Source organism: Antechinus flavipes, chromosome X (genome assembly GCF_016432865.1).
Source record: "Antechinus flavipes isolate AdamAnt ecotype Samford, QLD, Australia chromosome X, AdamAnt_v2, whole genome shotgun sequence".
In the NCBI taxonomy this organism is placed as follows: Eukaryota; Metazoa; Chordata; class Mammalia; order Dasyuromorphia; family Dasyuridae; genus Antechinus; species Antechinus flavipes.
This window is the reverse complement of record NC_067404.1, coordinates 42,932,419-42,960,175: the sequence shown is the minus strand read 5'-3', so window position 1 is coordinate 42,960,175 and position 27,757 is coordinate 42,932,419. Positions and strand designations below refer to the sequence as shown.

Genomic DNA, 27,757 nt, shown 5'->3' with positions numbered 1-27,757 from the left:
TTCTTTATAAGGCCTCCTGGCCCCACTCCACTCCCCCAAAAGTCCTCAAGGGCTTTATTGTAGTGGAGAAGTATCCGGGGTGTCTAGCTGCCTATGCTAGTAGACCCCAGGCTCTGGCAAAGAGATGAGATATAACCCCTTGGAGGAAGGAGACACACTGATGGAGTCATGAAGCATGCAAAGTACATCGCTCGCATGTACCCTTTTCGACGTTGTACGGGTGAGAATTTTTTTTTCTTATAAAAGAAAGAAAAAAGCCATTTTTGTTGGAATATGCCTATTTTTATTAACATCATGCTTTAATAAATAACTGGCTACATCTAATAAAATTAAGCCTCTGTTTACAACAGCCCCAAATATTCCATTTTCCCCATTTTGCAGACATTTAGTGTAAAACGGTGAATGAAATGTTGACCCTGAGCTATCAAGTAATTATGCTTCAATATAAAAATAGAGAATTATTCTCACATGACCGAAGGTATGCACAATGACCAACAAACCTCTTTCTAGGTTCTAGATTTTCTATCATTGGTTAGGTTCCTAATGGGTGTTGAAAACTGGAAGAGACTTGCAGATCACTTTTAGTTTTTCTGAGGACTCGCTAACTACTATGAAGGCGATCTATTACATCTTTCATATTCTTACGAGTTGCCACTCGGCCTTCACTCCAATTTGGGGATAAGAAGAAAGGGTTCTTCTGGAGGCAAGGCTGTGGTTATTCTATTGACAGGCCGAGAGAAAGAAGAGCCTTTCCCAAGGTGCCCTAAGCACTGCAGATCACCTGTGAGGTGTGGTCTATCAGCTCTACCTATCTCTCCAGAACTGGGCACTAAGGTCATGCTAAAATGGTTTCAGATTTGTTGGCTGCAACACGGCTGCTGTACCGTACCACTGGCTTATTAAACAGAGGGCCAGGGCGGCAGAGAGGGGGGAAACCCTCGATTAAGCCGCCTTACAATCTCTGAGACTGAAGAGCTCTCAATTAAATTCATACAAGCATTTGCAAATGAATGCTGACTTTGGCCCACAATCCATGCTGCTTCAAGGCCGAGGTTGTGGGCTCAATCGTTACCTTGGATCAGAGATAGCTTTGTCTTATGTCCTCCTCCTATACTGGATTAAGGAGGTCTCCCCCTTATCAGTGCTAGCCAAATATAAAATCCATGACGTTGGTCCAGAAGGGGATGGGGGAAGAGACTGAGCCAGTGTCAAGGCCCTCCCTACTCTAATACTAACCATTTCAAGTTCATCCCCTCCCGATAAAGACAGGGCCAGGAGTCCTTCAAGGCCATGTGACTGTTGCCACTTGTCCAAGTTGGTGTGTGTGTGTGTGTAGTTTAAAAAAAAAAAGTTTAGACATACTGAATGCCTTAAGCTTTAGAAGGGAGAACTATCTTGATCCTTCCACTTGGCTAGCACTCTCTCCTGAAAATTAGTTTATTTACTTATCCATGCAGTCATTTGCCCCTTAAAGCCCACAATTGACTGTAAACTCCTTGAGGGCAAGGGCCGATCCGCTTTTGCCTGGTATCCCCAGTGTCTAGCACGGGCATCCGGCACGTGATAGATGCTTAGTAAATGCTTGTTGAATTGAATTGAGATCGAATGGGAAAACTTAAGTGAGTTTTACTTTAATTACAAGAGATTTCAGGGAATGGCCCACAGATCTTAGCTTATGCAAAACTGGGACTCAGCAGCCTCTTCCAATAACCAGCTATAAATGAAGTCTATATAACCTGTTCCTGGCATTAATGCTTTATACAATCGGGCATATGGCTCCCTAGCCAATTATGCCTTCACATTTGGCTCTACTGTATAATAGAAAACAAATTACCTTCCACTTCTCTCCAGATAAAGCAACTACCATAATGTGGCTAAATGGAAATGTTGCTGTGTAAAACATCTTTCTGCTGGCCGGGTGTTTTTGTTTTGTTTCGTTTCATTCTGAATATGCTAAGGAAAACCTGGCCCCCTCCTGCAGATGCAGATTTCTGAAAGGCAGGCTCCTCTCCTGCCAAGAGGGGACACCGGTTTTCTTTTCAGAAATGCAGTGAGATCTTAAATGGAAAGAAAGGGAAGAAAAAAAAAAAAGCAAATGACCCCGCAAACAAAACAAAAAACCGATAGAGTGATTCAAACAAATGCACAGCTAGCTACAGCTTGGTATATACACTTTGTCAGCCACGTTGAACAATGCTTCTAGGGTGGGCAGGACCGACTCTAAGTCTTCCTCTGACCCTCCCAAAACAGTGAATGAAAAAAACCAGGTTGCCATTTTAATTAAACCAATGGCCATAAAAGTAAAAACTGTACACAGTTGTCCATTAATTTATAAAGCCAAGTCACTAGGATGGCATAAAAAGTGAAAACTGGCGTGCCTTTTAGCATGGGTAGTGAAAGTCTGTTGTTCAAAGTGGTTGAATTATCTCCATTGTCTTTGCACAGCCAAAAACAAGAGGCAAAGGGCCTGGACAGCACGAGACCAGCAAATGGTACCGGCGGCCGAGTTTTCGCCCGCGTTTTTACCATGAACCACCGTTTTCCCCTCACTGTCAGTCACGTTGAACTCGAACTCTGAAGGGCAATGCTGATATTCACAGCCGCTACCACTGCCTTCCCCACTGCTTTCATCACCTAAGGAGGAACAAAAAACACGTTTGTTGGGGCTTCTCTTCAGTGTGAAAGGTATCCACCCAGTAACCCGTGACAAAAGCAACCTACTGATATCGATGAAGTCCACGTCATTGCCGTTGTAGGCATTCTTCATTTTGCTGGTCATTATCTGGAGGGACATGATTTGGCGGCGGATCACCATGTCTGGCTTGGTGATATCGACTTCAACCTCGGGATTATTTCCCTGATTGGCTAATCCATTTCCAGTCACTGCTAAGAGATACCTGCAACGAAAAAGGATCCCAGTTGAGAGAAACTGTAAAGTATAAGCATCCATATGATCAAGTCACATCAAGCCTATTGGTAACTACCACCTTATAACTGGTTCTTCTTTCTTTCAAAAACCTTCCCCCTCCCCTAAAACAAAACTGGAAAGTGTGTGAGTGTGTGTGTGTGTTTGTCTGTATACCAAAATATGTCTGTAAAACAAAGCGGATAAATCTGATTTCTACAGATTTTTAAGGTTTCTGACATATGTTCTACCAAAGCTATGAAATAGTGCAAATATTATGGTTCCCATTTTACAGAGGGGGCTTAAACTTAAAAGAATTGCCCAGAGTTATAAGCTAGTAAATGAAGAAGCCGGGATTGAAAATCGGATCTCTCATGACTCTAAGCCCACCTAGTGCCTGCATCTTGCAGCATATTTTAAGGTAAGCCCTCTTTGCACTCTGTACATCACAATCTACCTCAATAGAAAATTCGCTCCCAAGTCCCATTTTGATCCCACCATGCATTTGCATAGACCAAACCCCATAGAGTGGATACACATGCCTCTCTATTCAAACAATATACCTCCTGTCAAAGAAAACCTAATTTGTGGACACATCTTAGCCCTTCCCTACTAGGATATGAGCTCCTTGAAGTCAGATGATACATGATTCCCTTTTCTGTCTTCCTCTGATATCTGAATTTCAGGGTTCTGAGCATAGTAATGTCTTAAGAAATGTCTGTTGAATTGAACTTGCTGCCTTGTCTCTTAAATCTAGGTACCAATCAGTAGGTGTTTTAGTGAGTATGACTAGCACTTAATAAGGATAGAACTATGGGAAAGTTGCCTCACTGAACTGAGCTACAGTTTCTCCATCTGTAGAATGAGGCTCTTCTTCTTTTTTTTTTTTTTTTTTTTTGGTAGAGATCCTGGAGTGGTTTGCCATTTTCTTTTCCAGATGAGGAAACTGAGGCAAGCAGGATTAAGGGTCCTTACAAGTGCCATAGTCATGGGAACCATTATTATGACTACTTCTAGTGATGACTACAGTTCTTTTACCCGTAATCTGGCCAACCTCTTCCCCCAATCCCCTGAAAAACAAAACCTGGACCGTGACATATGCCCATTCCAACCTGCTCTTTGCATTTCCATTCCAGCATTCGTCCTCACTGATATGCTCAGGTGCCATCTTCTCATCATTACACATGGTGCTCGGGAGGGAAGACCAGAACTTTTTGGCCTGCTTTAACTTCTCCTTCACATCCGTAACCTGGTAAAAACAGGCCTGTGAATCACACCACCATCCTTCTCCTTCCCCTAATATCATATGGGCAAAAACACCCCCATAGAAAACACAATCCAATCTCAAAAATTTTAAGGCTGGGTAAAAAATCATAAAGCTAGCATGAGGAAGAAATGACTAGCACACTGGTGCTTTCCTTGGTCCTCCAGAGACATAGGAGCAAAGTGAAACACAATGCGATAGCTAAGATCAGCTGGGGGAAGGAAAGAAGGAAGGAGGAAAAAGGAGGGAAGGAAGGGAGAAACTGCTGCTGGCGGATGATTAAGCTGACCTCGGGGTAGCCAATGTCAAGCTATTATGTGGCTATAGTTGCTTGGACCCAGTTTGCTGGATAAAATTTAAAGCTGGAAGGAAGCTCAGTAGTATATGGTCCCTGGACTTTGGGAAGGAACTGGAAAAGACTGGGGATGGTAGAGGTACAGGGATGTGTCAACTATCTGAGTATTTAAAGGGATTTCACAAGGAAGTGATTAGATTTGTTCTGTTTCTGAGATGCAAAGGGGCAGATTTGAAGTGACTTTCAGGAAACTCTAACAATGAGAACTGTCCAAAGGAGGAATGGGTCAATCTGGGAGATAATGGCTTTTTCCTTACTGGATGTAATTAAGCAAACACTGGGCAACTGTGTTAGGGAGGGGGGAGGTATTGTAGATGAGATTTCTAGTCGGCTTTTTCAGGTACTAGATCAAGTTTGACTGCAGTGGGACAGAATCTCCATGGGCCTGGCAGTGGTGGGTCTGAGTTTTTCTAAAAAGCCTTGTGCCGTGTCGTTTACTGTGGCCAGACTACACACTTTTGGCGCCTGGTGGCAGTAGGCCCGAGCTTTCAAAAAAGACTGAATCTGTAGCGACAAGGCCTTTGAGCTATATCTTGGCCCATATTTCTGATCTGGAGACCATCTGAGACTGGATCCCCAGAGTTCCTGATACAGTATGCTGGGAATTTGAGGACATTATATACTCTGTCACATCAGTTTCCCCCCCATGATTTCCAAAATGAGATAGGAACAGTAAGGAGAGGCATCTTTCTTGGCCCAGGTGGTCCCACACGATTTCCTGAAAACAAGCTTTCCAGGCTTGTGGAACAAATAATTTGGTGTAGCTTACTACTTTATATTTGTTTTCATGCACCTGGATACCTAGCCGGTAAGCCCCTACTCACCAGTCTGTCCAGGCTCGTGCCGGCAGCCGTCGTCGGTCGTTCCTCTGGATTGTACGGCCGAAAACGGGCACTGAAGCCGCTCTCGGGGACGGAACGAGAGGCTCGGCCTGCTGGGAGGGCCTTGGGAAGTCCACAGCCTTGGAAAACCTGCAGGGGATGGATCATGGTAAGGTTAGAGAAAGGACAGAGCCTCCAGAGAAATAGGCAAACTATCTCCCCACCTTCTGGGCATCTCTTTTGGCCTTGTTACCTTCTGAGACACTTGCACGCTATTTTCCTGCATGTTCATAATTGCATCAGATATCTTCACATCAATGGGATCCATGACCGACTCGATGTTAAAGGGTCCTTCGAGTCTCTCTGCTACCATCAACATAGCATCTGGCAGGGGAGAGAACAGAGGCCAAAATAAAAATCAAATCGGCAGCATAGGCAAGTGGTGAACAATCTCGACTTTAAACCATGCACGTGAGATGATATATAGATATATAAATAAAATTACTATCCCTCTTTTTGGGAAAAGAGGCACTCATCCACTGTGTTTTATTTAGTTATGTTTTCACATTCTTTCCATGGTACCAAATAAGCATATCACATCTCTCCAAACGCTCATGTTTCTTGAACATGGCTCTCTCTAAAGGGAGACATGGCCAAAAGAACGGTTGGTTCTCCCCCACTGAGGCCAGCCGCGATTGGGTATCTTCCAACTGCTGTCGCCAGAAAAATTTGCTGGGGACCACACGGCTGAAAAATTGAGGGCCATGCCCTGATGTGTGACACAACAGCAATCCCCACAAGTCCCTGGGGGACCTGGACCTCGGAGGTTCAGGCCCTCACTCTAAGAAACAGTAAGGGCTGGAAGCCGGGACCCAGGACTCCAAGACTGTGGGGTTTAAATCTGGCCGTGAGATGCTAGGAAGGCTCCAAGTGAGTACAAGGACAATCTAAAGGTTTATAAAAAGCCATTTCTTTGCTCCTTGGTGCTTTCATGCTGGTTATTTCTTTGCCCGCAGTGCCTAGCATAGTGCCTTGCTTTAGAAAGGGTGTGCTTTTTAAGAGTTGTTTCTTAGACTGAATGCATCCTAACAACTGAAGTACGAGTGCCATCATTCTCATTTTACAGATGAGTAAACAGAGGCTGGGAGCTGAACTGATTTGTGCCCAATCACACTGTGAGTAAGCTTCAGAATTGACACATGAATCTGGGTCTTAGAACTATTAGGCCACTCGGATTCCTTCCATTGTATCAAGTTTCATTTTTTTCATGCCTGAAATGAGAAATGGAGACTGAAGTGGGATTTCAGTGGTACCGGGAATACCCAGAGGGTAATTTTTTCCTCTCTACCTATGAAAGCTGGCATCTGTGCCATTTATAGTCTAGCACGATAAGAAGTCAAGTGTTTTCCCTAAGGTCACAGAGCCGATGTGGTACAGGCAGGACCCGAAGCCAGGTCTTCCCATTTTCTCCCGCCCAAAGAGGAGTACTTTCTATACTTGGAATAACCTTTGCATCAACCCGACCAATTTAACCCCAGGGGCCTGTGTTCTTGGAGCCTGTCTCCAATTGAAACTGATATTGGGCACAAAATGGGTTAAAAGCTAGTCTCTCTTGGTCAGTCATAGCACAGTTGTACCAAATGTCACAGTCTGACATTGTTAAAACTCTTTGTCCTTCCTCAGATATCCTTGCACGCTTTGGATTTCGGTCGGGCCCAGCTAAGCTGGTTGAGTACGATGCCCATTCTGGAGAAGTGAAGGCACATCTGTGAATGACCATGCCAATTCCCTGTTCTCCCTGCTCTGTCACTTATTCTCTGGGTAACATTGGAGCAAATCACCCGGCTTCTTAGAAGCGGCCTTAGTTTCCTTCTCTGTAAAATGATTTCCTATCTTACAAGTTGTTAGGTTACAGCATCATAAAATAGCTGTGCATTTTTACAGCTAGGAAAACTAGGCTTCGGAGCCAGGGAAGGGACTTGCCCATAGTAACACAGCTAATATATGACAGAGCTGAGGTTCGGACCCATGGCTGCCGACTCTATAAAGTCTGGTATTCTTTACTACAGCCCCCTTCTGTTGAGAGAAGCCAGTGAGAACGTGGAGACGAACGTACTTTCTAACCAGCAACCGCTATGGGAACAGGAACTCGTGCCAGAACTGGAAACATCAGAGCCAAGTAGTAGAAATGGGAGAAGGGATGATGGCAAATGTATTTGTTTTAAAAAATGTCTCTCCTTACAAAGCTATCTAATACATATCAAGCTGTGTGGGATGGAGCCAAAGATGGCCCCAGTTTATCACTTATTCCCAATGGGTAACTAACATGCTCATCTTCCTAAGATGTAACTGATTGCAGGGTAATGGATCCAGAGCAAGGAGGATCTTTAGAGGCTACCTGGTCTACCCTCTAAATGTTACAGGGAAGGAAACTGAGGCCCAATGAAGGGAAGTGACTAATCCAAGCTCATACCTAGACCAGATACCTTCTAAATCTGAAATCCTAACTGTTTTATTTTATAGAGATGGTGCTGTGGAAGCCTCTAGATTGTAAAGAGTACAGGTTCAATGACTTGTATTTTCCCCATGCCATCCGGGCTTTTTTGTTAGATATTTCCACCTTCCTTGGAAGGGTCCAACCAAGTAAACCTGGTCACTACTTATCAGACTTCAGTTGCAAAATGCTTAGTCATCTAAAATTAGCCCCTGGAAAAGGTGCGATCCTACCTATCAGCTTCCAATCAATTATAACAGAGAAGAAATTGTGGTTGGCTGATAGATGGAGCCTGATTGATGGTTCTCATAAGCTAACCTGGAACTGTGAGATTGGAAAAGGTGGGTTTCCAGAAGATGCATTTGTTTTTTTTTGTTTTTTTTCAAAAAGTGATAACAAATAAAAGGTAATCTTAGCTTGTATTAACTGAGGGAGTCCATAAAGTGATAGTCCTAACCCAGGGAAAGGCTTCTTGTGAATTTGCCATTGTGTCGGAGAACAGAAAAATGCCTTTGTTATGGCAGCAAAGGGCAACTCGTCGAAAGAAGTGGAGTAAAACCAAATCAAGTTCATCACTGTCAGGGTACTGGGGGTTTATTATCAATAAAGATCATTATTTGCCATTGGGAGGAGATGGTGGAGGGAGAGAGGGGAAATGTTGGAATAGAAGTTAGTGGGAGGGATAATGTAAAAAATAATAAAATAATAAAAATATAATAATGTAAAAAATATAATAAGCCATAAAAGAAAAAAAAAATTATATGAACAATTTTGGGGGGAAAAGAGCCCGAGAGCCCTTTGTCTGAAATGCTCCTGCGTTGGGTATCTTTCACCCTATAGCCTCCACAGCCTTTTGATTCTCAGGTCCCTGCTCTTTTTTGCTTGGTGTTCAAGGTGGGTAACAGTTCTACTGAAATCCCACCTTCCAAGCTTCCCTCTTCCCACCAAAGCAAGAATCCTATCTCTCATAGCTGAGATATTGATGCACTTTCCCATAGAATTAATATGATAATTAGCTCCTAGCAAGACTAAAGTCCCCTCCTTAACTCTTATCTGGCCAAACACCAACCAATGAATTGTTTGCGCGTTGCCGTGACGTGCACCAATAAGCAAGAGCTTCCAAAGTAAGCCAAATTCTATAACGAAACCAAGGTGATGGAGGGACAAAGTAAAGAAGAGTGAACTCTGTTGCTCTAACTTGTAAAACCATAGAATTAGATAAAGAAGGATCCTCGGTGGCCATTTGGTCCAGTCCATACTCTAAATGAACACATGCTAAAATGGAGCCACTTACAGAGGGTGATAATGTGAGATCATTAATTAAAGTTCAATTGAAAGGAATCTTGAAGCTCACCTAATCTAAGCCTTTCATTTTAAAGAGAGGGAAACTGAGGCTCAGGTCAGTAGGTCGCAGTGTTTGTAAGAAGCAGAAGCTGGGGATCCAAACTGCCGTTCTCTGCCTCCAAACCCTTTATGTTAAACTGTGTTGTCTCACTTGGACCTTGCGTACCTAAATTTGAGACTCCTAATAGCCGTGATGGAAGGGCTTAGAGATCCTTAAGTGCCTCCCTCTTATTTCACTGATAGAAAAACTAAAAACAAAACCAGGTTAAGGGAGTTGTTCCAGATTGGGCAAGAAGAGAGAACCCAGGTCTCCTGACAGTTTCCACACATAAAACGTGTAAAGTCGGCACTCCGGAAATTAGCTTTTGATGATGAAACATCATGGCTTCCTATTGATGGAGCTCTGCGGTTACCATATAATATTGGATTTATAACTCTGATCACCTCATCTCTCAAGAAAACGGGCCCCAACGGGCCCCAGCAAGGTCAAGCTATGGGACTGAAAAATGGCCTTAACAAGGGATAGTTTTAAAATTCAGAATCAGTGGGGCCTGTGTCTTCTTCCCTTCTCCATCTCTGTTCATTCGAGCGATCGCTTTTGACAGGAAGGGGGTCAGTGGGAGGCGGGGTTGACATCACCTGTACCATAGCATTCCTGGGAGCTACAACAGGGTAGCCCATTTCAGCATCAGCCACGAGGCAAGCTCATACGTGGCCAAAACCTCACCTATGAAATTGTTCCACTCCGAATCCAGATCTCCTTGGTTGGCCAAACAGCCTCTCATGACGTTGGAACAGTAGTTAGAGCAAGGCTTCACGGTCACCAGGCCACGGCAGTGGGAACAGTAGGTCATTTTGAGCAAGGCATGTGAACAGGAAGGTGTGGGATTGACCTTAGGAAGGAGAAAGGGAAGGGGGGAAAAAATCACGCAACTGTGTTAAAATCTCACAGCTCAGAGGAAAAGCACATTTGCATTCATTGATAATTTTTTCACATCAATACCTGAGAAACTTCAACCCTTAGCCCCGGATTGATGTGTTTGTAGAACACCTGGCAGACAGACTGACTAATAACAATATTTCCAATAAGTTGGATTCATTGTTTAGGTTTGGAGTCAAGAAAGACAGTTTAAATTCTGCCCTTGACACTAGGTATATCTTTAGAGGCACATTATTTTTTTACCACTCTAAACCCAATTGTACCTCTGGAATCGGCCGGTCGTACTAGATCAGCAAGATCTCAGCTCAGATTCCCAGTGCCTGGCACAGAGACTTGCACATATCGGGCATTTAATGTTGAGACGAACTGAAATGTGGCTCTCTAAAACTGAAATGGACTGCCTTGGTGTCCGGTAGACGCTGGATTACTTCTCGGAGAAACTTTCTACTATGATAAGGGTCGAAACGATGCCTTAGTTAGTCCCGTCCATTACCAAGATGCCATGATGCTCTCTAACCCAATGCACACAAACCTCTCTTAAGTTGCTATTATGCAGGAAGAAGGTCCTGTGCTTATTTCACAATCTTAAATTTTGCTACAGTGGTGCGGGGGATACGTGTATTCAGATAACTATGACCCAGTGGAGAAGTGATGAGCCAAAGGAGGAATCCGGACAAGATGGAGAAAAAATTGGGGAAAGGGCTGAGGGGTGCATAGTATGGCAGAGTGCAGTCTTCCTAGAAGAGGGAGCACCTGAGTTCATCTTTGAAGAAGATAAAGATTGAGAGATGGTTGGGGGGTAGGGCTGTCTGGGTCTTCCAGATTTGGAAGATCTTCAAGCAATACGAGTAAGCCCTGAAACAGCAGGGGCCGAGTCTCTCTGGGAAGGGAGGGTATGTAATACCGAGGGCTCGGTCTTCACATTGTTTGGAAGGAAGAGGAAAAAAAAATCAAGGAGTTCAACTTTTGAACAAATTGAGGATCCCATGCTTGCAAGCTGGAATCAAAGAGTCCCGGAGCTGAAAGGGGCTCGGAGGTCACTGGAGCTCCCCGCCCACAGCCCTTTTCTTAGACTTCCTAAAGCCTAGGATGTACTCCTCTCTGTTTTGTTTCAATGTAGGAAAAAAGGAGAACATTCCAACCCCAGGAGGAACCCTCTGCCCTTCCCAGTCAGCCAGATAACCTCACTATTCACCCCTTTTTCTAAGTAGCTGTCGAATAACGAAGCCCCGCTGCGAGAGTTTCTCCTCTCAGTCCTCAAAGGGCATGGATAGGGACTCAGAGAAGGGCATCTGTTACATCGGGGAGGCGGGAGGGGGGTCAGGGAAATTCCTTTTGCCCACTGATGGAACAGAGTTCAGCCCGGGAGGGCAGAGTCCGAGCTCTCGGGAGGCCCCGCTCCTCCCCAGCCAGTCAAAATGAAGTAACTGCTTCCATCTCAAACTTCTTTTCATCCTTTAGCCTTCATTCTGCCCCAAGCTCATTTGCATATTTTGAAAGAAATTTTCAAGTACCTCGGGAAAAAAAAAGTAAAAAATAAAATAAAATAAAAAAAGGCCACTTTTCACCAGGCCCGAGGGCCGCGCCATTGTGGGAGAAATCAACGGGGACTGCTATGTGTCAGGGCGACTAAAGTCCCCGAATCGGCTTTCTGGCAGAAGGCCAGTGCCCACTCTAGCCCGATTGTGGATCTGTCAGGGTGATGTACCGAACGCTGGGGCCCGGATCCTCTCAAGTGCTCCCGGGCCTGACCAGGTGCAGGCCCTTCAAGGACAATTGCATGTCACAGTAAACCGAGTTCTCCTTTGTCCTGGGCCTTTGTTTATCTTGGAAAGAAGTCCAAGTTCATTCAAATTCTCTCCCACACTGACCCTCCGAACCACATACTCCTCTTTCCAATGAGCCAGAAAGTCCCCGAGAGGGGCTTTTTTGGTGCTGAGAATTTATCCCCGAAGAATTAAGTCCCTTTCTTTTCCAAGGAGCTTCCTAGCACCAATACTCTCAAGTCTCCAAATAATCATGCCGCTAATGTTCTACGTTCTAAGAACACTGCCAGGTCTTGTATTCTCTATTCTCAGAATCTTAACGGGCAGGGCCGTCATGCCACAGAGTGCTTCATCCCATGATGAATTAGCAGAAGAGGACTTGGGTACAGATTTCCTATTTCAAGGATCACTAGTTGCTTTCCCAAAGAGCCAATCCCTCCTGCCTCACTGTCCCTCCATAAATTTCTCATGCAGGGCCCAACTTGAGTGTTCCACATCTGTTCCTTATCATTTCATCTCTTTGTTTTGATCCCTGAGAGAAGCTACTAACATTCGGTCTCCTATCTGCATCGCCTTAAATGTTATTCCCGAGACTTCTGGTCTCCTGAAGTTGGTAGGATCCGGGCCTTTCTTGAATGATGGGTAAGCTATAAAGGTGTCAAGACCAGAAAGAGCCCAGGGGATGAGAGCTGAGGATGAAAGCCAGTGATTTAAGAGAGTGGGATTAGAAAGAGAATTGGTTAGATGGGAAGGCTGGGTGCAGCCTCTGGAGCAGAGGTCCTCAAACTATGGCCCGCGGGCCAGATGTGGCAGCTGAGGACGTTTATCCCCCTCCCCCAGGGCTATGAAGTTTCTTTATTTAAAAGCCCACAAAACAAAGTATTTTTACACAGTCGGGCCCTCCAACAGTCTGAGGGATGGTGAACTGGCCCCCTATTTAAAAAGTTTGAGGACCCCTGCATCTGGAGGGTATTCCAGGGTCCGAGTTTTTGCTTGGTACTCTAAGAAGGAGGCACAGAATTCAGGATCTTAAGATTACCCTGGCAGTAAAGAATACAGTATACCACTGGCAGAAGGAGAGCAAGAGGAGCCTATTCCACCAATCTAGGCCTGATGTGACAGATCATGGTGATGGCAGAAGGTCGATTGAAGATGACCTGGTGAATCTAAGAAGTACTCCGGAAAAAAGTGAGCTAGTACAGAGTTCAGGAACATATGTACAGGACACTGACGGATGAAGAAGATGGAACATGGGTATGGGATAACAGAAAAGGCATCAGATTTAGAGTTGACTGGCTCCGCTACTTGGCTGGGTCACTTAACTTGGCTAGCCAGTCGTTTCTCCTCTGGAAAATGAATGGGTTGGATCCCTTCAAAATATCCCAGCCTTCCAAATGGAAGGGATCATTTTCTAGAAGAGAAAACTGAGGTTAAGGAAGGCTTAGGTAAAAGGCTCTATCTACCGTGTTGAGCCAATGCTCAATTTCTTCCCCAGGATCAAGTGAGAAAATGGATGTGAAACTTTATGGGCCTCTCAAGCCTTTTTTTTTTTATTCCACATTTAACATCTAATGATCCAAAAAGGCAGAGGACCAGAGCTCAGGAAGCCTGAAGGATCACGGAGTCAATGAAATAAAGAAAGGAAAAAGGGAAACCTTCTAAACTGCTCTGGAGGCAGGATGGAGGAAGCCGGGAGATTTTGATGAGCAGGATTGGGACATGCTGAGTTTGACTGGATGGGGCCATTCAAGTGGATATGTCCTGGAGTCCTGGGGGAAAAGTAAGGGGGGGGGGAATTTTACATTTGCCAGTTTAAGTACTAGTGGCCTCTCCCCCATTAGGATGCAAACTTCTTGGAAAGGGGGATTTTTCTCCACTTGTTCTTTGTAATGCATGCATGTAGCACACATACTGTTCAGTTAGAATGGGGCTTTAATTGGCTTGTAAATCTGTGTCTTAGGTCAACCTCAATCACTCCTTTACACCTGAAAGTTAACTTTGATGAAAGTAAAACTGTTGACCAATCAGCTGACTCTGTTCCCTGAGTCAGCATAGCTGCCCCCTGTGGGGACTGAGTAAGGCATGGGAATTGTAGCCTGGGATTTTGTGGTGTCTGCTTAAGGATCACATAGCTGGTGCTAGGAGGGCCCTTAGAGGTCATCCAGTTCGATTCCCTTATGGTACAGAGAAAGGAGGGAAACTGAGGCCCAGAGAGGGCAAGAGAAGGTAACCATCCTGGGACCTCCTGGCCAAAGACCATAGCCCTCTCCCTGACCACCTAAATCAGATAGCTTCCTCTATTGAAATGTAAGGGCAGGAACTTTCTTGCTTTCTTTCTAGTGCTTAGTTAGGACCCCTCGCATAGTCGGTGCTTAATTCGTGTTCTTTTCGCCCTAGCTCTAGAGCTACAAAGGACCTGACAGACCATGCGGTCCATAATGCCTTCATTTTCCAGATGAGGAAACTGAGACCCAGAGAAGTCAGATGCCTTACAAGGTCTCACAGATTTCAAGTACCAGGGGAGTTATCTGAGCCCAGATCCCTCGGATTCCAAATTCAGTGACCCTTCCACCGCACCTCATTTACTTCCTGGTTCTCTGTGTCCCAGATAGGCAAGGCTACCAGATAAAACTGACAGCAACAAGGACGTTGGAAATATTTAATTTGCTCTCCATTCTTAATGACTGGAGAAGAAGATTGTAAAATTGGGGGGGGGGTAGAGGGGCCAGAAATGGGCTAGCCTCTCAGGCCCTCCTATGCCTCTTGCTTTTCTGGATCGGGGTGATCAAAAAAAAGTCAGGAAAAACTGAATGCCTAAATGGGAAAGAGCACAAGGGTCACTTAGAGCTGTGCTGGAGGTCAGGACATAGTGTAGAGGTAGTGTTTTTTTTTATACGTCATTATGGTCCACTGGATCCCAGATGCGGTAAGAGTTTGGTGGTGGTCAGTCATTTCAATCACGTGTCTGACTGTAAATCTGTAAACCTCCATTTTAGGTTTTTTTCACAGAGATGCTGGAGTGGTTTGCCATTTCCCCCTCCAGCTCATTTTACAGATGAGGAAACTGAGACAGACAGGGTGAAGTGACTAGCCCAGAGTCACACAGCTAGTTAATAGCTGAAGCCACATTTGAACTCCAATTCTTTCCAACTCTGGTATTATGGTCATTGGGCCACCTAACTGCCCTGGCCTAGATGTTAAGGGACTAGATTTGAGTCGAGAAAACCTGGGTTCAAATTCTGCCTCAGATATTTACTAGCAATGTGACTCTACACCAGGGATCCTCAAACTTTTTAAATAGGGGGCCAGTTCACCGTCCCTCAGACTGTTGGAGGGCCGGACTAGAGTAAAAACCAAAACTTTGTTTTGTGGGCCTTTAAATAAAGAAACTTCATAGCCCCGGGGAGGGGGATAATCATCCTCAGCTGCTGCACCTGGCCCGTGGCCGTAGTTTGAGGACTCCTGATCTACACTAATGAGAAGTCACTTCACCAATCTGTGCCTCAGTTTCCTCATGTGGAACATGAGGTCGTTGGAGTCAGTGACCTCTAACTAAGGGCCCCTCTAGCTCCACATGGGGTGGATGTGGGGGCACTCGAGCTGAGCCTTGAAAGGAGCCGGGGGATCCTGTAAGCCCATGGCTCGAGCTCAAAACCTGGTCGCTAGGGTTTGAACGAGAAAGGTTTGACATCCCGCCCGCTGGCTCCAAAGGCAGCCAGAGCTCGGGCCTGCACACGGCGTGCTTTGCCGAACCGGGCGAGGAGCACGAAAGCCAAGCTCCATCACGGTGAGTTCTTCCAATGAAAACTGTTCTGTGGGATGAGAATCTGGAAAAAACACATTTCCAATTTGTAGCCTGGATTCCAAAATTTAAGGATCAGTTCCATCTCTGTCAGCTGTGCTATTTAACGCACGCCTTTTTTGTGCAGAGGCAACCAAAAGACAATTTGTGTTGGCAAGGGCCGAGATCGCCCGTGGATGGGGGCCCAGTTGCAATGGGCTATCACCGGGGGGGAAGTCATTGAAAACCTTTGAGCAAAGCTCAGGTTCTTAGGGGTACATGGCCTACAGGCTTGGAAAAAAAGCACTGGGAAAGAGACCCCCGTGTGGAGGCTGAGGAGGACAGACGAAAAACCAGCTTTGTCCCTACTCGCGTTCACTTGTACGAACCCCCTCCCTTCCCTGCTTCCTAGTTGGTATAGTGAGATTGCATTCAGTCTTTCTAGTTTGACATCATGACTCTATGATGCCCTGGCCCAGAATGTGCCAGCACAGATGCCAGGAGGTAAGGGTCACGGTTAGGAAGCTCATCAAGCTTGGGAAAAAAAAGAGCTGGCAAAGCAAGACTGCTTGGAGGATGCTCGCAGTTCTTATATATCTCCTACCTTATTTTGAATCAAGTGTAAGTCCAACAGGGGCAGTAATCTATGGGGGCCATTGTGATTGAGCGAGGCCACCCTGAGAGGCAGTGTGGCTCAATGGGAAGACTGATGGATCTTTCTGCCTCCTTGGACCTCAGTTTCCTCATCTGTAAAATTCAGAGTTTATATTACATGGTCTCTGAAGGCCCTTCCAGCTCAGGAGCTGTGATCTTACATTCGCTCACATGGAAAATGAGAAGATGAACGAGAAACATGTTGATTTGGAGGGTCCTTTCCCGCTCTGGCACACCGCAGTGCTACTTGGGTACAAGTTATTGCTGCAGAGATGCTTTCCAAATGTTGGGATTTAGCTTCTGCTGCTGCACGGGAAGACCCCAAGCCAGTGGCTTGTGTCACAAAAGTCGGGTTAGTCAGGGCCTTGGAACTCAGCGTGCTGTCCCAAAGATCCGCTGCTGGATAGGTAGCCTAACTTGTGGAAGCCACGGCACACCTGTCGCCCACCACACATCTGGGACGTGCGTTAGACAGCACAGCTGAGAGACACGGAACTGGTCCTTCGATTTTGGAATCCCGGATACAAATTGGAAATGTGTTTTTTCCACATTCTCATCCCACAGAACAGCCAGCCACCATAAGGGACAACACAGCAGCGTTCTTGCTGCGCCGGTAATACTTTTTCCCTTATTCCTGCCCCCCCCCCCCAACCCCATCCACTGATGATGATTCTCAGGGCCTGGAATGGGAACTGTCTGGCAGAAGCAGCATGCTCCGGGGGACCAGATAAACCGGCCACGATTCAGGACACACGGACTTTGGTGATCACCGTGGTGTCCGCTTTGCCTTTTCCTAGCCCTCAGCTAGTCACTTTCTTTTGTTAAATGGGTATAACCATGCTTTCATTCATTAGCTCCTAGGTGGCACCGCAGTGCCGGTCAGGAAAACTCATCTCCCCGAGTTCAAGTCTGACCTCAGACACTTAATCTCTGGCTGCCTTAGTTTCTTCATCTGGAAAATGGGGCTAATAACAAGCACTTACCTCCTGGGGTTGCTATGAGGATCAAATGAGATCAAATTTGTAAAGTGCTGAGCTCTTAACATAGGATGTGGCACACAGTAGGGATTTAATCGATGCTTCTCTTCCCCCTTCCCTTTTGATTCTGAAATCTGTGACTCTGCTATCTGGCACATAGTAAACACTATATAAATGTTAGCTCTTATTCTAATTCATACTTGCATCAGACAGGATTGGTATAGTATCTCTAAAGTTAGCTATTACAGATAGTATTACTACAGGCCCTTAATATTAAGGGATAGGGCCTGGATCTGCGCTCTCATTGGTACTTAGAACTTCCAGGTGGAGAAACTCCTACTAACAATGTCGATGGTGCCTTCTCGGCAACTGCAAGAGGTGCCCGGTGCCCTGCGAGATTATACATAAAGGCTCATTTGTTTCCATAATTGAGTTGGCTCTTTCTATAGATACTAAGATGTAGAGCCGGAAGGGACCTAGTTATCTTCTAGGCCGATGCCCCCATTTTACAGAGGGGGAAATGGAGGTTCACTTAAAAGGGGCCTGAACTCCAGTCTCCCCGAGCCCAAGGCTAGCCCTTTATACACGTCTTTCTCCGTGCTGCCATTAACATGACACTTAAAAAGATGCCATAGCTTTACGTACGTGATATTATAACAACCCTGTAATGCACAGGGATTATCAGCACTATTTCCCACCTTACAGAGGAGAAATTACCTCTCAAAGGTCAGGCGCCTTGTCCGGAGCCACATAGCTAATAATGCACAAAGAACTGAGAAGCAGCATGATGTAACAATGAGAGGACCAGAGTTCAAATCCCAACTCTGCCATTTACCACCCACGTGACTGTGGGTAAGTCATTTTAATATTTGAACCGGTTTTCTTTTGGCTCTCTATGAATTAAGAAGGTTGAACTAGATGGACTATAAGGCGCCTTGAACCTCTAAATGTGTTTTTCTCTACTCTGCCTTTATATACCAGAGTCTGTTGACTCCAAATCTAATGCTTGCCTTATTGTCATTGAACTCGGGTCCATTTGGGTGGGTGCCCTCTGGTTCTGGATGGGGACTAGAGAGTAGTCAAGTATACCCCCAGAGTCATTCTTCTGTCTCAGATATGCCCATTTATATACATCAAGACTCTAGAACGACATAAGACCGTGAGCTTACCACAGACACTTTGTTGATAACGTCTCTCGCGACGGCCAGACCTTGGGCGAATGTTCGGGCGGCGACAAAGGCCCGGGTCACCTGTAACTTGAGCTTCCGTGGCACGTCCCCAAAGGGCTTCAGCTGTTCTGTGTACTTGCTCACACACTCCAAGTACTCATCTGTAAAATGGTGCTGGGGATTCACAAGGCGAAACATGCGCTCCAGAAGGCGGGCCCAGAAGTCGTTGAGCATTTCTTCCAGGTTCACGTTGCCCCCGACGTAGTACCGCTTCAACTCCACGAAGAGATCTTTAAAGAGCTCAGAATTCTGCATGTATAATCGACCGTAGGTTCGCACAAACATGTCGTTTAAGGATTTCTCAGCATTTTCAAGTAGCTCTTTGAAGAATTCTAGAAGGGAAATGAAGAATAATGGGATTTTTGAGATCAGGAGAACACGGATTTAGAAGGGGAATGGGCCTCAGAACAAGTCCCACTCCTCTGACAGAAGAGACAAGTTAGGTGTAAAGATGTGAAATGCCTTATTTGTGGTCACACATATAATAAATAGACTTGCAGAGCCATTTCTTAAAACTCTGTGAGGTAAGTATCTCATTATTGTCCCCATTTTACAGATGGGGAAATGGAAACTGATCTTGGGGACGGTGTGTTGGACATACATTCGAATTCGACCTCAAGCAATTAGGAGTGACCGGGGGCAAATCACCTAACTTGGCTGACCCCTAATGGCCTCATCTAAGAAGTGGGAATAATAATAACACCTTACTTGCGGAGGCTGTCATGAAGCTCAACCAAGAGAGTTAAAGGAAAACATCTGGCCAACCTTAGAGCACTATAGAAATGTTAGCCCTGTTATTATTAAGTCATTAACCTTGTTGACCCTCAAAGACAATACAAAGACCACATTTGTTTGCATTATTTCCTTATGTTTGCATTTAACTGTGTGTGTGTGTTTTACACACACACACACACACACACACACACACACCCATCCCAGATGGAATATTTCATTTTTGTCTCTGTATCCTGAGCTCTTATATATTCCAGGCTTTATGCTAATAACCAGTTGATATAATATCAGTCGATTGCCTCGACGTTGCTTTGTAATGACATTTTTTTCCTCCTTCCCACTTCCCCGTCCACCCTCTGAAAAATTTCCAGACAGGTCTTCACTGATAGTGGTTTCCGCACCACAAAATGGTAGGTGAGGAAAGTGAGTGAGGCAAGTTTCCACAAGTTCTGGGTGGAATTTTAGTTTCTCCTGACTCCCAATCCAGTCCTTTTTCAATACCCCTCCCAAAAAAGAGAAAACGCATGACTTGGGTCAAGAGGCCTAAGAAGGCAAGCTAGATAAATTACTCTTTAAAAAGAAAATGAAAAAGGTTTGAAAATATTCTTAACACCAAAAAGCCAAACATTTAAAGAATACATCTAGCCTGCTTTGAAAAAATATACACGGATCACTCTCTACCGAATATTTTCTTCTATAAAAAGGAATATCTCCTTGCCAAATTTCTAAGGAGGAATCTAATCACTAAACCAAATAGAGCAATTGAACCAAGTCAGAATTTGACTCTTTAGCGATTCTGACGTGGAATCCCTAAATATGGACGAAAAGAATATTTCTAACAGTCAAACCTATTTTTTTCTCAAACTGAGAAGGAAAGAACAAATAAAACTTCGCAAAAGAAACTTTTCCAAAGAGTTTCAAAATGGGGCTTCTTGGAACTGAAGCCATAATCACCCTTTGTTGATGAGAGGGGATTGTGTATATTCATGTATAGGGAATAGCTACAGTAGGTGTCTAAATTGCAAAATCCTCAGCTAATATGCCCATGGGCCAGACCCTTGATTTCTGTACCCGGGGTGTTCCTGGTTTGGGTCTTCCCTTTGAAACAGAAACTCATCTCTAATTTAGGGTTAGCTATCTATAGCACTAGAGATGAAGGAATTGACCCAGTGGCAAAGAATCGGAGCCCATCCGATGGGAAATGGCTGGATGAGTCATGGTATATAAAAGTAATGAAATGTTATTGTTCTATAAGAAATGATCAGAAGGATGATTTTAGAGAGTCCAGGAAAGATTTACATGAACAATGCTGAGGGAAACAAGCAGAACCAGGAATATGTGGTACACAATAACAGCAAGAGTGTGCGATGATCAACTGTGGCAGACTTTCTTCTTCTCAGTGGTTCAGTGATCCAAGGGAATCGATCCCAATAAACTTAGGATGGAAAATGCCATTTGCATCCAAAGAGAGAACTATGGAGACTGAAGGTAAATCAACATATGCTATGTTCATTTTTTTCTTCTGTTTTTTTTTTCTCTCCCAACATGATTCATAAGGAAATAATGCAAAAAAAAAGAATGTAAAAAAAAACATAAAAAAAGGTTTTTTAATGTGTAAGGGGGAAGAATATTTTTAAAAAGAAATTTACCCAAGAGTATAGGTTTTCCTGAGAAAATCAGTTTTCTTACTATTTTATACTGCCTCTCATGAGCTCCAATGTATATATTTTTTATTTATGTCCCTACATATATGAAAATTCTCGAACATCTGACTATTTGTATAAAACAGAATGAGAGAAAATGTCTTTAAAAACACACCATCACCATTACTAAAAATGGGAGGCAGTTTGGTTTGAGGGGGAGGAATCCCTGGCCTTGGGGCCAAATCGGCAGGCATTTCAAATCTCCATTGGGCCATTTGCTATTTCCTGACTCTGGGCCTCAGTTGCACTCATCTGTCAAAGGGGGATAATGATATCCCATACTTCCTCACTCACAGATAGTTATCAAAAAATCATTCTATAAACCTTAAAGGGCTCAAGAGAGAGATTATAGAGAGATGGATTCTCAGAAATACATCTTTTTCTCTCAAGAAACTTTAAGCTTTACAGAATGTTTTTTATTACTACCTTGAGTTAAGAAATAGGTAATATCTGGCTAAATAAATAAATGTGTGTGTGTGTGTGTGTGTGTGTGTGTGTGTGTGTGTGTGTGTGTGTATCGCTAGATCAGTCTTAGCCAACTGCAATGAAACTAAACTAACTATGGAATTAAAACGTGAGTTTCTATCTTTGATGGTAACATTGCCCTGAATGCAAACTGCCAGGACATATTGGACAATGAATCGGACCCTGACCATTATATATGCAAATTAATTGAGGATTATAATATTTAGTTCTACGAAATATCACTGGGATCATCTAGACAAGGGGTTGTTAAGTTAAGAGTGTCTACGGTTAGATTTCAGGAGGTCCATAAACACTGAAAAAGGGGGAAAAATACACCTTCATTCACCTCGGACCAAAATTAAATCTTTCAATTATTGATTATTAAAAAATAATTCTGAAAAGAAAGTCACAGGTTTTACTAGACTGCCATAGAGTTCCAGAACATGAAAAAGGTGAAGAAGCTCTGCTCTAGGTATAAGGTGTTAAACCCCACAGGCCAAACGTGGCCTCCCATATTCCCAAGGGTGATGCTCCCATTTTTCTTTGAGTTTGATACAATTGGTATAGATCAACCCGTGCATTTTCACAGAGGAGAAAACCAGGAGGTCCAAATACAGGAAGTGACTCGCTCAGAGTCACACAGCTAATAAGGAACAGAGTTGGGATTAAAGACCCAGTAGTCAGTCCCCTGATCCGTTAACACGATCTGGGATTTCAAGCTGTAAAGGGCCTTAGAGTTCAGTCTATTGCAATTCATTAATTTTGCACACAAGTAAAGTGAAATTGAGAGAGAGGCTATGATCTACCCCAAATCATTCCAATAGTAAGTGGTAGAGCCAAGATTGAAACTCAATCCTCTTTTTGCCACACCATGAAGTCTCCATTCTGACTCAACGGACACGAAAAGTACACATTAACTCAGTTAACGTGGTGACTCAAAGCACGCAAAAGACAACAAAGGGTCACAATGTTGGCTAATGGTTAACATCCTTCCCTGGGTCTTGCTTCCCGGATCTTACTTTTGCTCCTGTCCTGCTTATCTTTTTGCTTTCCTTCCTCTGAGCAGTAACTAAACTCTGGTAATCAAAGAAATTCAAGACACCCACCCTGATCCTCCCCACTACCCTATGTATAGGGAAATGATTATTAGCCCTATTTTATGGACTAGGAAACTGAGGCAAGTGGGGTTTAGTGACTTCCTCAGGGTCACCCAGCTATTAAAGTGTCTGAAGCTAGATTTGAAGTCAGGAACTCGGACCCTGCACTCTATGTGCTGCCAAGCCACCTTGCTGTCCTCAGAGAGATTAAATGATGTTTTTCAGGTCACTGGAAAATGATCCTAGTATGTTTTGCCATATTGTTGGTAAATTTCAAGAAACTTCTCCTCTAGGATAGCCAATTAGACATTCAGAAATCTGACCTGTGCTCTGGTGACTCACATTTAAATTAATAATTTGCCTGGTTTTCATTCTCTAGAGAGTAATGCTCAGAGTTTCACTTTTTTTTTTCCAGGGGAAATGGGATGGGGAGGAGAGGGGGGGGTTACCCTGGCTCACATGGAATTTAAACCTTGTCAAGATGTTCAAAGTGAATCAGAGTTCAAATCGTAGTCTTCAAACAAAGAACTTCCCTCATACACTGAAGACTTAATGGTAAGAGTGAAAGCGTATTCTTGGGGTTCCTCGAACCTCCCGGGTTGACGGAGCTATAGGAAACGTGGCCTCGGGAAAATGAGAGAAATGAGACGGCGGAGAGGAGACTGACCTGGAATTCCAAGGGGTCCTCTGTCCAATCTCAGGGTGAACCTTAAGGTTCATTCCCATGGCCGCTATTTCCTGTCTAAAAAGGTTGGGGTTTGGCTTTTCAAAGTTTAGGTTAGACTTTGGAGATCAGTTTGATATTATGTATTAATTTCTAATTTACTTAATCATTCTGAAAGCACATTTCCTCTCCTTTAATGTGACAGCCAAATAGGTTGCACATTGAAATGTTATTTGAGTGGGAACATGGCTAATAAAGGCTTGGGCAATTCTAGCTCATGCTGTTTGGTGACCCCAGAGCTTTGGCAGGATTTTACCTTTTAGAGCTAGAAAGGACCTAATAGATCAGAGGCTCATAACTCCAGAGCTGAAAGGTACCCCGCAGGGCCATCTCTTGATTTGACAGAGGATGGACAGGGGCTGAGGGGCTACTTGTCTAGGATCACACAGGCAGAAAGAGTCAGAGGCAGAACTGAAATCCAGAAATCTTCTGATTCCAAAGCTTATGGGAAGCTTTCCCATAGAGTACAAAGGACAGAATTGTAGCCTTCCACCCTCCAAACTGTTCACCAAACGCTCTCCCACCAGTTACCGGGCACCTCCACCTGCAGGACTTTAAACCTGACTCTTGAGTAACACTTTAAGACCAAAAGCCCTCACAGAACTAGATCAATTAGAGTATCAGGAGGGTCTAGACCTGGTAAGTAGTCAGTAGCAAATGAGAAGTCCAAAAAAAGAAAGTGAATGCATTCTAACAGTTAGGAAGCAGTTGTTTCCTACTACGGGAGCCATTTTGGAATCGGCTTCTTTTTGTAGATAATGGTAAGATACGGTCTAGGCCTTTTGATAGCTTTCGTTTCTTGAGTTTGAACGGCCTAGCATCTGACATCTCACCTCCGTCCAGTTTTACAAACTGTGGTTGGCAGAGAATGTGATTAAGATTCTAGAGACTCGGTCAGAAGGATCTTAGGCACATAGGGTCATAGATTCAGAGCTGTAAAGGAGCTTAAAGGCCATGCAGCCCAGTCCCCTCATTTTATAGTCACAGCTGTAAGTGACTGAGGCAGAATCTGGGACTCTGGCCACTCACTTCACCATGCTATGTCCTCCCTCTCATTTAAATTCCTTATAAATGTTTCCCTGCCATTTCATATTCAGAAATAAACTGTCTCCATTCATTCTGAACACTCTTTTCACAGCCAAACTCTCAGAAAAGGCCATCTAAGCTTGTTGCCTCCGCTTTTGCGCCTCCCACTCACTCCTCTTAATGGCTTCCGGCCTGGCTCTTGATTGAACTGTACTCTCCAGAGTTATCTACGGCCTCTTGTTTATCTGATGACCTTCACTCTTCTGTTACTTTCTACGTAGTTTTTTTCAGTTACCCACCCACTGTCCTTTCCAGAAACTCTCTTGTCCCTCTTTCACTTTTGTGACTCTACTCCCTCATGATTCTCCTCTGAGAATTCTTGGCCTCCTCATTCTGACTGATCCTTCTCACTCTCATTTGCTCGATCACTATCGGCCTTCCTTAACTGCTAGTGCTCCCCTTAGACTCTGGAAGTGACCCTTGTTTCTCCTCCCCCGAGGTTATCTCATTAGCTCCCATGGGTTTGATCCATTCTACCTCCTCTACCTTTCTTTACATGCATCTTTTACGTGGCCCTCTTAATTCTCTAATTGGCCTTGCCACAATTGGCCTAGTTTGGTGAGGGCCTCTGGTCTTACAGAGTGTTACTCAAGAGCCGGGCTTAAAGCCCTGCATGTGGAGGTGTCCGGTAACTGGTGGGGAGTGCATCCACTCACCACCTCTTAGCTGTCCTAATACATCACCTTCTCAACTAGTCTTAGACTTCCCCTCTCCCATTCATGCACCCGCCAAAACGATCTCCCTAAAACCCAGATCCCCATTGCTTCCAAACTCCTCAGATGGGCACTTAAAGACTTTGATGGTCGGTCTCCGGCCTACCTTTCTGGGCTTATTCCACATTATTCCTCTGCATAAACTCTTACGTTCCCATCCAAATGGCCTGTGTGTTTGTTCTCCGACCCAGCATTCCATCTCCCACCTGGGTGTGTTTGCACAGGCGGGCGGACATATCTAGAGAACCCTCCCTCTTCATTTCCACCCCTTAGAATCCTCAGTTTCCTGTTCTGGCTCCCTCCTCCAATTCTCATGAATACCACCTGTTTGCATGCTGTATTCCCACCTTCCTCATGAAATCTATAGCATTTCTTCGGGTTACCTATGGAAATAGGATGAAACCAATTGCGCCAACTCCATCAGTCACCCCTTTGAGAATCTATCCTTCCATTTAAGCTGCGACTTTTTTGGTCTTTGGTTTCATCTGTGATTAACAGATTCAAATCATACTTGGAAATCTGCAAAGTACCTCACATCTAATGTTTTAAAATCCTTCCACCAACCTTGTGAGAGAGAGGTCCTAGGGACATTATTTTCATTTTACAAATGAAGAAACCGGCTCTCAGACACGTCAGATAATTTGCCTGTGGTCAGTCACAATGATGATAAATGCCAGAAAGAGAATTGAAACCCAGGCTTTGAACATTCTATAATCAGCATGTTGTCTTTCTCTATAAGGAGAATGTCAATATGGATCATCCAGTGATGGATTGGAGGGGGGATGGGCGGAGAGAAAGAACATGAGAAGGAAAGGCAGAGATTTCCTTTCCTTTCCTTTCAAGTTTCAGTTTGGGGAAGCGAGTGAAAGGCTTTTTGTTCGAGGCAGGAAGGATCAAGCATCTATTCTAGCCTCCGTTGATTGTTAGCTTTATTCCCAACTGCTGAAAGACACAATCTAGTACCCACCTGCCTATGGGACAGAAGGAAAGGAATAGAGATTTGAAGGAAGAATGGTTTAAGAATCCGTTGGGCAGGAACATAACAGTAATCAACATCTCATTTTCCCCTTCCCACACTCAGTTGGGAGCAGCCAGATGTTCCTTTCATTTAAATAGCAATACCTAAAAATGTGCTCTATTAACAGATGCTTTAGGCAGCCATAATTGCAAGCTACAAATTAAGAGAAAACATAAAAATCCTATTATATATCCTAACAGGTCATTATTTAGTTTATAGATTCAACCACTGCTATTAATCAGTAGAACTATAAATCTTGAGAAATGTGGTATAGGAAAAAAACCCCTCACTAATTAGGACTGACTAGTGAAGGTATGCCAAGCTGGGGAAAGTGCAAACTGAAGAACACAGAGAAATGCCATGAAGTCTTTTCAGCTCTCTTAAACAGATCTGCCCCCGGTGCTTCGGCGGGGCACGGGATCCACAGCTAGGAGGGGTTTGCTCACGGGCTCATCTGCCTTTCATTTTACAGATCAGGGACTGGAACCCCAGTACAGAAAGGGGCTTGCTCAGCTTTCACATGGCTAAGGAAAAGGAGAGATGGCAGTCCAACTAAAGGCACAACTCTACTTCAAGTATCATCCCCTGGGAGGTGGTTTCAATGTCAAGGAGGCTTGAAAGGATGTATACATGCAACCACACACATATATATGTATATATGTGCACATGTACATTGTATATATGTGTATACATCTATGTATATATGTGTATGTGTGTGTATATCAATATAAAAAATACCAGAAGCATACAATGATTATAGCCACGAGCCATAACCCAAAATCACTGGAATTTTCAAATGACATAGCTAATAAAAGAACTAAAATAAGAAGACGAAGTATGAGAGGACATTTTCCTGGACAGCAAATGCTGCTGTCTTTTAGTGACTTCAAGATAAACTCCCCTTGAGCATCTATAACCCTTGTTCTATTATAATGCCCCAGGGTAGGTGAAGGATGGCAACAGGCATAATGTGACGGTATTTTTTGGTCATGAAAAAATGGGAAGAGGTAGAGGAAGAAGGGCCCAATCAATTCTGATTGGTTTCAAAATTCTTATAGATGCTCACCTGGAAGCAATAGCCCAAAGTACCTGCTCTAACACAAAGCTTCTTAAACTGTGGCTCCTGACCCCATACGGGGCTAGATAACTGAATGTGGGGGTCATGAAATGATGATGTATCATCGACAAATGTTGGATTTATATACCAATGTATCCGGGGGTCCTGTACAAATTTCTTGGGTGCAAATGGATTGTGAGTGGGAAAAGCTTAAGAAAGTCCAGCAGGTCCTTCTCTTCGCACCCATGGATGCGATCGGCCAAGGAATAATAACGATAACAACAACAGAGTGCACGAAGGGGAAATGGCCCTAGAAAGTGAGGTTGAAGTCAAACTGTGACTTACATGGAATAAGAACAAATCCGCATATGTACAAATTCTACAAGTGTTTTAGTATCCGAGGGAACAAACCACTCTGCCCCCAAGGAGCTTTTGTTCACCTCAATAACCTCTACTTTGAAGCTACCCTTTAATTTCCCTTTCTTACTGGACTTGCCCCTAAATGTTGGAGGTTTTAATCATTCTGTTACAAATGTAAATTTCTTTTAGAGGAATAAATACTGCAGGCTTAGGGTGACCTGAGGAAGCCATCACCAAGATAATGCTTCTCACTTTCCCAATTCACTTCTCCC

At 44.2% G+C, this 27,757-nt stretch overlaps 1 protein-coding gene across 2 annotated transcripts in view; it reads right to left on the bottom strand.

Moving 5' to 3' along the window:
* Nucleotides 1-260: 260 nt before the first annotated feature.
* The window catches only part of GPC4 (glypican 4), a 133,715-nt gene continuing 106,218 nt past the window's right edge, over nucleotides 261-27,757 (bottom strand). For both annotated transcript variants that reach the window (XM_051968695.1, XM_051968694.1), the window contains exons 3-9: nucleotides 18,471-18,862; nucleotides 9,911-10,076; nucleotides 5,599-5,729; nucleotides 5,349-5,495; nucleotides 4,018-4,154; nucleotides 2,722-2,897; nucleotides 261-2,634 (exon numbers count right to left, since the gene is read on the bottom strand). In XM_051968695.1, coding sequence (XP_051824655.1) covers nucleotides 2,423-2,634; nucleotides 2,722-2,897; nucleotides 4,018-4,154; nucleotides 5,349-5,495; nucleotides 5,599-5,729; nucleotides 9,911-10,076; nucleotides 18,471-18,862 — 1,361 coding nt within the window. In that variant the 3' untranslated portion in view covers nucleotides 261-2,422. The remainder of the gene's footprint in view (nucleotides 2,635-2,721; nucleotides 2,898-4,017; nucleotides 4,155-5,348; nucleotides 5,496-5,598; nucleotides 5,730-9,910; nucleotides 10,077-18,470; nucleotides 18,863-27,757) is intronic.